A 12,625-nucleotide genomic window follows, 5' to 3' on the forward strand; every position below is an offset into this window, starting at 1 on the left:
CCATGTGTAAATGATAAATGCTTACACTACCTTACCTACCATGCAATATTAACGTTACCTACAGATGTTTTAATATTTCATAGCATCTCTAAGTGTTGTTAAAAGTTTCTGCTTGTGATCGTTACTCGATAACATTTTTTTAGTGGTGTACCTACCTATTGTGCCATGTGTTAATGATAAATGCTTACACTACCTTATCTACCATGCAATATTAACCTTACCTACAGATATTTTTTTCATTTTTTATTTCATAGAATCTCTAAGTGTTGTTAAAAGTTTCTGCTTGCGATCGTAGTCGATAACATTTTTTTAGTGGTGTACCTACCTAACTATTATGAAATGTGGAAATGATAAATGCTTACACAGAAGTTACAGTACCTACTTACCTATTTTACATTTTCTTTTCAGTCGACACAAGAGAAAAAATGTACGAGTCAATATCTAACAAAGCCGCTGTCTTTTTAGAAAAAAGTTTTGTTATACCTTTTCTTCTTATCTGCTACTGTTTTTTCGTGGGACATTTCAGTGGAATGACTACACTCCAGGTAAACATGTTGTGAAAACAAAATAATAATAATAATTCTTATTATTAATTAACCCATTATGTCCCACTGCTGGGCAAAGGTGTATAATAATAATAATAACACACACACTCAATATAGCCCCCTGCACTAGGGAGATCCTGTGTCGCAGGTGCCATGGACACACCATACACAATCACAAATTACACCCAAACCCACGAGAGAAAGAAATGTAGGCCATACAAATATTTCTCCCGGGCTGGGAATCGAACCTGGGACCTCTGCGTGGCAGTCCGGCATGGTAACCGTGGCCGTGGCAGATAATAATATCTATCTAGAAATCTTCTTTCGGATTTTACAGGATATGAGATAATATTAGAAGATTATGCGGTAAAAATCTATGCGTTAGTACTAGGTTATAAATCTTTTACTACAGAATACAAATCAGAGCGCTATGTCAGGCAGTAAGTACCACCATTAAAAAGTGGTTTTCGCCTCCCAACTATACATATTTGCGGTATTAGCAAAATACCTTTAATACCGCAGCTAAGTTAGTAGACGTGGGAATTGTAATTGTTCGCGCTACCATCCCTACACTTCAGTCCGGAACCACGGAAACTAAAATCAATGGAAGGGCCTTTAGCCTCGATTACTATCAGAACCGCTGTCGACAAAACTCACGCTATCATATCTTAAACACTTTAACTACTTCTTAATTATTGGTCGTATTTTTTAATTTAAAAAGATGTAACAAATTCTGAACAATTACCATAATTTTAACTTTAACTAAAATTCAATACCTATTTTCATCATATTATTGCAAGTTACTACGTTTAATTTAATATTGAAATTTCGTTCAATGTGCTACCATCTAGTGTCAACAGCTGAAAGATTACAAAAAGATCATCGCTTATAAACGTTCTTCAAAAAAGTCGACCATATTGCAGCGGTATAAGGTTTACTTTCGTTTCTCATAACAAAAAATCTATTACGTACAGTAAATGGAAAAATTATTATCATCGTTAAAAGGCTTAGTTTGACGAAATCGTCGCGCAAAACGACAGAGCCATAGATACAAAAGTTGCAGTTGAAGGCTTATTTAATTTATTTTTTATAACTAATTAATATTACCCATGGTGGTGTCATATCCCGTTAAGTCTTATTATATTTAATTTTAAATTAAATATAAATTATATTTTTTTTATTTAGAAGAGGTTTTGCATGATATCTCATTGACACGACCATAAAGTACAAAGCGAAAATAGCGGACTGAGCACTTCTATTGTATTTATTGTTCTGTGGTCCGGAATAGTCTCGTTACATTTCCGCATCCTGGGAAAAACAAGACTCGGTGCGGTCTCAAAAATCGTGGGAAAAACGAGACTTTCAAGGAATTTCAAGATTAGGCTTCCATACTTATAGATTTTTTCTTATCGTATCGATGGCATACACTGTAATGCTTGCCATTTCCCAATCGGCGTAAGGTACTTGCCTATTGTTGACCAGGGCGCGCCTGACGTACATAAAAGAAAATTAAATGGTGCGTCGTGCACAGAGGCTCCTTTCGTGCACCTCATTATAGACTCAATATTTAAGAGTGGTTACGCAAGCGCGCGTTAACGCGCGATTGCATCGCTACATTTGCGATTTATTGGTGATTGCATCAAAACAAACGCGCGCCTGGATCGATCCAAAAGCGCGATTGCATCGATACAAACGCTTATAAATCACAAATGTAGCGATGCAAGCGCGTTTGTATCGATGCAGTCGCGCGTTTGCATCGCTGCTAAAAGTCACCGTGTGTAACCGCTTTTAAGCAGACAAAACATGGTATTTTAATCCAGTTCTTTATTAACTTAAATTATAAAGCAAAAGAGCCAGATTTTACTACTATCGTTTTTCAATCTCCATAGATTATACTAAGCCCCACTACTGTAGTATAGTGTTGACTTGACCGTGTGGCCGAAATAAACTAATTAGTATATTTTTTGACTTAAGCTTCAAAAGTCTCTATATTCCCGAGATTGAAAACATCAGATTCGATTTTGGAAAGCGCCAACAAATAAAAAGCCCAAGTACTGCCAGCGTTATGGCATGCCCACCTATTGAACAATGCCATCAGTAAATTATAGTCATACACAAGGATTTATGAATTTCCATAAAAATATTCCACTTAAGGTGCTTTTCCACTGGCCAAACGAGACTAGACGGGTCGTGACGAGTATTGAAATTTGTATGGCAAAATGTTAAATCTCTCCTAGCGCATCTTCGGTGGAAATGGTTTGGGTCGACGAGGTTCTGCGAGGCGAGAATTGAAATATTCGTGGATGTAATACTGAACCGTATTGCTGCCCAGAGTATTTATTAACTCAGCAACGGAAACACAATTTCTTACACGCAGGACGTGTGTTATGTACGATTTGATATTTAAAAAAATATGACTTCTTCTGATTCTTCTTCCGTTAACATAATTTAATAATAATAATTTACGGGACATGTTACTTCAGTCGCGTCTGAACAGTACTGGATGTTCATTATCCATAACCACAGCGCGATCCCGCACGAACTCGCGAGAGCTCGCGATGACTATTAATATGAATCGCGAGCTTGTCAAAGCTGTTAATGGCAATTTTTGGTGGAAATAGGCTGACGATAGACGAATTCTGTTTTAACTTTAAATGACAGCTGTTTGATGAGAAACGTTTACTCTTTGTTTAGTGTATTAATAAAAATTGAGAAATTAATTAATATGTATAAATGATATCGAGTTCGTAGTTTTCGCGATTGTTACACATAGGAAATGAAACTATTTTTCCGAATTTAAATCGCGTATATTTGTTTTTTCAAACAAACCGAGGTTTCGGGCCCTTTACAGGTCCCATGGTCACGGTTGACATGTATAAATGAATTTCATCTATATGCAAATGTCGCGTCACAAATGACGTGTTAGTGACCTGTGAACGAGATGTCATATATACTCATGTCTTAATGTGATACTATCCAAACAAAACAACTTCAGACAAGTGTTATTAATCAGTCATGAGTTAAGAATGATCAACCGCAAACATCTACATTAGGTATATAACAATTCCTCTAATATCCTACGAATAAGATCATGATCTTATCTAATCTCGCGAAAATACTTTACATACTAATACTCTACAACAATGCCACCTTCAGCAGCAAATACAGGCCATAATTCTCCGAAATTTTGTCGTTCGTTGTCCCGAGTCCAGACCACAAAAGCAAAGTTATCTTGATGATACTATAGTCTGTCTTTTTTGAAGACGGAGTAAAATGCCAGTTAGTGATTGCAGTCAATAAATATTCTATCGATTATCGACTGAATATTGGTCAAGGTTATGGAATAAATAGACCGAACTTGTTTCATTTGAATCATTCTCGACCCATTATTCATCCAATTACTGAGCATAAATTCATTTGAATTATCAATTTTTGTAAGTTCATACATACATTGTATTTAAAACTATTTTTATGAAAGAAACAGAGAGGAGAAATATCTTAAAGTTTTTAATTTTAATTCAATTTAGATAATCAAATCCGGTTAAAATGTATTAGGCCGACTGTCAAAATAAGAATAAAGAAGGCAATAACACAATTAGTAATCATTGGAACATCGTAACTTTCACAATTTAGTCATTTTTGGCTTAAAGTTTAAACGTCTTTCATAAGCTATCGATGAAACTATCGACAACAACTACATAAATATGTAAAATTTTATGGAAACTGGCAATCCTACAAATGTCATTTTACTCCGTCTTCAGAAAAGACAGACTCTAAGTGACTCAACATGACTCGTGGGCCTGGTTGTAAACGTGCAGCTACCATTGAAACCTATCTATGATAGCTGCAGTGCCACTCAGAGCTTTAAATCGCTAAAATCTGAGAGGCACTGCCACTGTGCCCGTCACCCTCGGACATAAGGTGACAAGTCCCATAAGCCTTTAATTTTTGCAGGGAAATAAAGTTGTTTAGACATGTCATCGAGTATATAACCAGAAATAGAGACGAAATAAGGGCCATAAATTCCTGGTAACACATTAGCGATACAGCTCTTATAAATATCAACTCTCGTTTGCACTGAAATATAGACAGGCCAACTACTGACCTGTGTGTACGTCTACGTATATTCCAAAAAATATTCTGTATTAATTGTAATAAAGATAATATCTCTAACAATGCCGTGCTGTTCTATTCGGTGGTGTGGGAAAAACTGCAAAACATCTAATTATAAAACAAACGGAATCATATTTCATCGGTAATTAAATATTAAATATGTAATTTTGCAATTTTCGCCATTATAGCAAAGCTCAAGTTAACTGGTCGATTTGAAGTGAAACAGTTGACAACACCCGTCAATAGTTTCGAACTCGGGCTAGCCAATCGGAGCGCAGTTGTCCAGTAATGATATGGCAGAATAGTTTTCAAACAAATTAAATGACATTTCGTCTCTATTTCTGGTTATATATAGTTGAGACATGTCTCCTGTTTGTGCAGCTCTTAGCACGATAAAATAATTTACCAAATCACCGTTGGTACAATGCGTAGACATACGCAGTGTCCATATTTCAGATGCTTGAAGCCCCAATAGATAAATACTACGCGACGTTGATCCTGGGTCTTCTGCAAATGTTGGGTTCAGCGGTTTGCGTAACGCTTGTGCACTATACTGGCAAGAGGCCTCTCACAATATTTTCAACCGCGGGGACAGCCGTATGCTGCCTTTTGGTAGCCACGTATGACGTGTATATTACAGTAAGTATTATTATTATTAGTCTTATAATGATACTATAGTCACCATATTATTTAATCTTATAATGATACTATAGTCACCATATTATTTAATCTTATAATGATACTATAGTCACCATATTATTTAATCAACTCTATTTCAAACACAAAAAACGTTTTAGAATCAAATATGTGTACTTGTGTAACTCAAAACCTTTTTTTTTTTCAGCAAAATGGTGTGAACCCCGTTGGCGCGGCCGCCACACCAACAACATTATTAAATAACAATAGTACAAATACTAACTTCACTATGACTGATTTGGTTGTGGTAATGCAATTGAGTACCGTATTGTTTTTATTAAGTAGTTCATATTTATTAACATGCATACATATATATACAACATCTACGAGGTGTTATCGTTAAGTGTACCCAGGCAATTATTCCGTAAATTTAAGAGATAAGATCAAAAACTTTGAAACGGATACACATACTTTTATTACAACATTCGTAGAGACTAGTTTCCCTATTTTAATATATTTAAATGGCATGAAGTAGTAAAACTATATTTTAATTGAAAAAAAAACATAGTGATGTTTATTTAAGTAAGTATAAAATTTTGCATTCAAACCAGTTATTCAAAGTAACACCCTTGTTGTGCGATACAATTTAAAGATTACACCCAGCATATGTGTATTTGACAAGAATTAGATTGGGTTTGTTTTTACAGACAAACTCATATTCTTGGATACCGACCACGTTACTGATGCTCTTAGCACTCATATCACATACTGGAATACGATTACTACCTTGGATTCTGATTGGAGAGGTAACTTACTGAAAAGTCTATTTGTCTTCACAGGAAGTAGAAGTAAGCTATAAAAAATAAGCTTTAATAAACTTTAGTAATAAAATTGATCGTGTCTGATTGGCCGTATTGCCGGAACTTATCATTTTTCTTCAATAGTTGAATTTTTCGCGGGAAATCGTTTATGCCTTTACAGTGACCATTTGGCTCAGAGGATGGAATTTGGTAACGCTTATTTTTTATTGAGCAATGGCTATAGAACTGTCTACTTAAAAAGATAACAACTAAACTCAATTAGGCAATATACTTATAGATATCGTTGATACTTATTCTAAAAATGGATTCGTGTAAAAACTGGAATTATAATATTTTGGTAAACTAAAGAATATCGTAATTTTTTTACAATTAATTGATCATTGTTTTTCTTTTTTCTTTTCTTCTCGCGGTTAGCTATTCAGCTACTTATAAGGTTTTTAACTTATCCTTAAAACGGGGAAACATATGACATAAAAATGAAATTTGGAACCAGGATTAGAAAGGTGGAGAAAGAGAGAAAAAAGAGATCAGGCGAGGATATAAATAAACAATTAGTATAAATATATGAGAAATATACTTACATAACAGGCAAAATTTTTATATTATTTTATATGCTTACAATTTTAAGATTTAATACTTTTCTTTTATTAGAGTTTATCCGATAATTTATTTGACAGGTATTTAGTGCCAAAACGCGATCAGCAGGAGCCGGACTCGCTGGTGCAATGGGATACATTTTAGGTTTTCTTACCAATAAAATGTATATAAATATGGTGGAAACTATTTCCATATATGGAACTTACGGCTTCTACGGAATCGTCTGGTAACATAAATTAATAAAAATTATTTATAAAACTTCCAACTATAGGTACAGGGAAATACTAACAACCTCAAGGAAGATTATTATTAACATCATAAATAACAACTTTTAACAGTACTTTCATACAAAAATGTTCAAATAGATCGCTCTAAACCATAGTTTCTCAAAGTGATCCTTACCCCAGTGGGCGCTGAAGAGTCCTTTGTTGAGTTAATGCTGTCCAGTGGGTGCCACCGCATTTGAAAAAGAACCTGCATTACTACACTTCTATAATTTTTTTTTTGTGATGTGTGCCCAAAAGTTTGGAAACCTATGCTCTAAACGGTAAAAACTCTGTGCAGTATGGTAAAAACATGTAAAAAGGAGCGGAGATGGATCGTCGTCGAAAAGAATGTTGCAGCACTATCGAACTTCCTAACTTACTACTAAATAAAGACCTAAAAACTGTCAGATACTACAAGAAAAACTTAGAAGTTTATTGTTGGTAAATTTCTTGTTTTGTAAAAAGTCACTGAACAAAAGCTGTGAGGTAAGTGTGATGTTAGTAATATAGTCCTGGGAGGTTGTTAGTATTTTACAAATGTTTACTAAATATCTCCATTAAATAAAAAAAAACCAATAGTTATTTTCGTATGTTTATTTGTTTTTTTCTTTTTCAGTCTGTCAGGTTCAATAGTTTTCTTCTATATTTTACCAGAAACTGAAGGCAAAAAATTGAACGACATCGAAAACCACTTTGCGGGAATAAGACGATTGACTAATGATGTTTACCGTTCAAAGGTCTGTGTAATACATAAAAAATATATTAATATGTAAACTTAGGCTCAATTTATATTGCGGCGGAACGGAATGGAAGCAAATTTTTGTAACGATATTGTATATAGCATAATATAACTTTATGGTCAATTGAGTAACGTACAATCAAGATACGAGCCAAAATCTTCCGCGGAATGCACGAGAATTCTCGAGCATTCATTATGCACAATATCGTTACAAAAATTCGCTTTCATTCCGTTTCGCCGCAATTTAAATTAAGCCTTGTAAGTTGGATGCTGTTAAGCATTGCGTGATCTTAGTTTTGCGGGAATGACACATAAAGATGTTTTTCGTTGTTTTTGATAGTTTGTACTAAAATTAAATTGAAAATTATAACATTTTTATAAAAAGTCAAAAGTCAAAAGTTCGTGGTATTACATATATTTGCCAAGTTTATTGCAATCGGTTAACGGAAAGTGCCCGAAACTGGATTCATCCCCTAGTTTGCCACCCTTAACGGTAGAATATTTTCTTCAAATTTAAATGGGATGGGAATGCTGAAGTACTGTCTTTCCAACAAAAAAGAATCATCAAAATCAGTTCGCGAATCTCGTATCAAACACCCAAAAAAATGCAGTCGCATTGAGAACCTCCTCTTTTTTAAAGACGGTTAAAAAGAAAACTTTTGCTCGTGTCACCTCAAGAATGATGATTTGTTGTGATTGTTATGATTTATTACTATGTTTTTCCAATAAGAACAAGAACGACAACAAAAGTTTTTATTTTGCGTTAAAATTTTGTTAAATTTTAGGACAAACTATCAAAAACATAAAAACATCATTACGTGCCATTTTCACAAAACTATGATCATGTTAGTTGACACCTTATTGCTTATTAGCATCCAGTTATAAAAATAATAACATTTCGCTACCTATTTTACAAGCCCTGAAAATTAATTTCAATTATTATTTTCGTTCAAAACTTATATTAATTTACATTACAGTTACATTGAAATACATGGCACTTTGCTATCACTTCATCTGTTATTATATGCACCATTGGTGTGGCCACATCTGAAAATAACATGTTTTCCGGAGAGAGGTTCATGACTGGTTTCAGAGCAGTGCGGATTTATCTGCGGACCGTCGTATATGACACGTGTGGCGTTAGAACATCGTTCGATCATTAATAATCACTTTGATGTAACCTTCAGTTTTACAGGCTTGTCGCGTTATTTGTTAATAAGACCATTCGGCGTATTTATTAATTTAGATCAATTTTGTACAATTATCTTATTTAAATTTACAATATGTACACGGTATTTACACTGATCTAATTATTTCTTTCTTCTTTTGTTTGTAAAATACGCCTTATCTCGTGACGTGAGTGACAGTGACAGTTTGTGGAACGGAGGAACAACCTATGTGATTTTGGAATGACGTTCCTTCGTAAAAAGTCACGGTGATTACTATCTAACGGTTGATCACTGCGATTTTTTCATCGTGACGTTTTTTATCACCCATCTTTACTCCGCGTGAACTCTGCGCAAGCCACCCGTGCGTTCAGTGTAGACATGAATATCCGCACTAAATTAAATACTCGATTCAGAGCACTGCGGATGCGGATGACTCGCAAACGGACAGTCTGTAAGGGCCGTGCGCACAGTTATGAAACCAGCCTAAAGATTATAAAGAATAAAATTATCGATATGTGCTTAAATAGGAAAGTTTTTCACATATACCTTTTCGTGTAAAAGTTCTTTTGTCTCATATACGGCTTTGTTATGCAAAAGTTATGATATAATTAAGTAAGGCAACAACATCTCATTGTGTATTTATAGTCCATTTGTTTAGGTACTTAACTAAATGTATACAATCTTTATACATTTTTTTATTCAAACATATACGTTACAAATCAATAGATATAAAAATAGTTATGTAATTTCATATTAAGCTAAGTTTTTGTATTTTGTATTTGAAGGTAAGTAAAAATTATTTTATAAATGTATATTTCATTAAAAAGACATCTTAAGATTGTTTACATTTAGTTAAGTACCAAAACAAATGGACTATATGTAAATTTTGTATGAGTTAAACGTTCAAATTATCTTTCAGAATAAATCATCCAAGGAAACATCAAGAATGGAAGTATTAAAAGGGGCTGACAATCCCGCATTTGAGGCAGATTCTTCAAAGTTATAAACATTGAATACCAGGAAAAAAGAAAGATCATCATAATCATTTTTTTTTTCTGGCGATTTATTATTTTTAACCACCGAAAAAGGTTGCTACTGTGGTGCTGGAAAAGACCACAGGGAAATACATTAAGTAATAAGTTAATAATTATAAGTACCTACCCTTGAAATCACATACGGCTTTGTTTAAAGATTTTTAATTACAGTCTCATGCTCAAATATAAATCTCAAAACGTTAGTACTGTATCAAAATTTACAAAAAAATACTCCATGTTTTAGCCATAGTGCATTCTTGCAATAAACAAATATGTTTTTGAAGTGCCAGGTGGTTTTAAGCCAAGGAAGAAATACTTTGCTAATTCGAACTGTTCTGTGATAGTGTTTTAATCATTCTATATTTAAATCATATGATTAGCAGAAACAAATAATATATACTACTTTGTATGGTAACATTCCTTAAGGGCGCTTGACCGCGCTAAAAAAAGTCGCCGGGTCTATGCAAGAATTCGTGTCGTGTCTACACACGAACTATAAAAAAAAACTTGCCTGCCCCATGACATGACTCGCTCTGCTGCTATTTGTACGGGGCGGGGTGAGGTTTACTGTCAGTAAACGAAGTTTATGCGCGTGGTACAAGATATACAACATAATATACCAACAATATAACATATTTCTTCCCACAGTGGGTAGTAAAACGACAGCTACCTGGAAGACTCGTAATGCACTGACACATTTTATCCTACACACGTCTGTCCGAAAGCATTCGTATCGTGTACATACTCATCATTTTCTCGTCTGCAACAGACACATGTTTTCGTGGCTAGATCCAACTAAGTTCTTGTCGTGTACAAGACCATTCTCATCTTTTCTGTAGCAGACACGTCGAATTTCTTAACGTGTACACGCGCCCTTAGGGTTATGTTCATTACATGGAATCAAGCAATTCTAGTTTTAATAAGAACTGCTCCGTAGTAGATGCTAATAAAGGTTAAATTTCACGTGCTGAATATGGCCTCAAAGGTCTTAGTCGGATCAGATACAAATTCTTTGTAAAATGAATTATAGCAGAGATAAAGTGTATAAGGATGTGTAACGATCCATTTCAAAGTGTGAAATTAATATTTGAGAAAGTTGCGCAGTACAAATCTCTATTAAGAGTACAAAACTGTATTATATGTTAAGTTAAATTGTCACAAAAAAAGACAGGTCTCTCCAGTGCATCGTAAGGGCGCCTTCAAATTAGACGCTTATAGAGGCGTATAAATTACGTCGTGTGCATAGGCTCAAAGATCAATGACGCGCTACACGCGCGGCTGTCGCACCACAGTCGCGTCGCGCCACTGCAGGACCTCCTAACAAGCCTCTAATTTGAAGCCGATTATTATTACGAAAAATATTTCATAGAGTTACTAAATATAGGCAGTAATTTTACCGATGGAAACTTATAAGGTAGTTGCCATACATTGCAAATCTATTGTCGGCTGTAGAAGACTTAGCCGGCCCAGTCTTCTGTGTCTGTGATTAGGTACGCCTGCTTTCTCTCCTTCAATCAGAACCACAGCAGTGCCGCTTTGCAGTAGAAATGGATAGGTCTGTTACCCAGGCGAGTCTTGTGCAAACTGTTAATTAACCCTACCGTCAAAAATATTAGAGGTAAATGGAGGTAAATATACAAAGTAAGTTAGTGCGTATCTGTACAATACGTGTTGATATAATGGAATAGATGTAAGTAATAGAAATAACTTTAATACACAAAATTTGTAACAGTAGTTTCACGGCAAACACGTTTATAACTTTTTTAAATCTTTATTTATTTATCAACTGTTTAAATGAATGTCACAATTCCATCGAAACCTAAAGTACCATAAAGAGCCGATTCAACAAATAGCAAAAGTCTTTTTGCCCGATTTGTGTGGGCATTACCTAGTATAGAATTTATAGCACCTACGGATGTTCGGTTGATCTGCAGGTCTCTCATCAACGCCGCCCTCTGTTGCTCGTACCGGACACATTCCAGTAACAAGTGATATGCATCTTCTATTACTCTATATGACTCACAATAAGGAGAATTGTTTTTTCTCTTCATAAAGAAAGCAAAACTGTTTAATGGAACGTATCCGGTTCTCATAGTTAGTGCGATAACAACTATTTTCCTTCCATAGTCGCAATCTGCAAACTGCAAGAAACTCAGTAAAAGGTCGATTATGGCCAGACAGCAAATATAGCCAAATCCCGTTGTACGTCAGTACGTCAAAAGCAAATGGCAATTTTGCCAAACGCTAAACCGATATGGACTGAAAATATGGCCACCATATTATCCTTGTGTTTTTTTACATTAAACGAATTATTAAAAAGTTTTTATTTACTTTTAAACTTTCTTTTATTTTTTTAACGACTCCGAGCACTTAAAAGTTTAATAGAAGTCGGAAAAATCGCTAAGAACGAAACCCCACGGGGATCGTTGTTCCAGTTTTTTACACACATGGCACATTTAGCGAAACATTAATAAAACACTCAAAATAATATTGCAATCAACATAATACAGAAATCTGTACAAATTATTCAGATTTCTATAACAGCAATGTTTTTTTATTGTAGTTGATTTTGCATCTTTGTAAATTTCGTAAACTTTAGTACAAAAAGATTTTTTTAACAAAATTTCATTTGATCATATGTATATACGTGATCGTTAAACGTTATTTTTTGTTCGGCTAAATGTACAGAAGTAGATATCGATTAT

The 12,625-nt window shown here is 34.5% G+C and overlaps 1 protein-coding gene across 2 annotated transcripts in view; it reads left to right on the forward strand.

The window, feature by feature from the left end:
* The window catches only part of LOC113239932 (facilitated trehalose transporter Tret1-like), a 37,746-nt gene extending 27,074 nt beyond the window's left edge, over nt 1–10,672 (forward strand). For both annotated transcript variants that reach the window (XM_026477107.1, XM_026477098.1), the window contains exons 9-15: nt 409–545; nt 5,091–5,297; nt 5,503–5,601; nt 6,002–6,100; nt 6,793–6,938; nt 7,595–7,715; nt 9,806–10,672. In XM_026477107.1, the coding sequence (XP_026332892.1) occupies nt 409–545; nt 5,091–5,297; nt 5,503–5,601; nt 6,002–6,100; nt 6,793–6,938; nt 7,595–7,715; nt 9,806–9,892 (896 nt within the window). In that variant the 3' untranslated portion in view covers nt 9,893–10,672. The remainder of the gene's footprint in view (nt 1–408; nt 546–5,090; nt 5,298–5,502; nt 5,602–6,001; nt 6,101–6,792; nt 6,939–7,594; nt 7,716–9,805) is intronic.
* Nucleotides 10,673–12,625: the final 1,953 nt, after the last annotated feature.

Source organism: Hyposmocoma kahamanoa, unplaced genomic scaffold (genome assembly GCF_003589595.1).
Source record: "Hyposmocoma kahamanoa isolate Upper Pololo Valley unplaced genomic scaffold, ASM358959v1 100021, whole genome shotgun sequence".
Lineage (NCBI taxonomy): Eukaryota > Metazoa > Arthropoda > Insecta > Lepidoptera > Cosmopterigidae > Hyposmocoma > Hyposmocoma kahamanoa.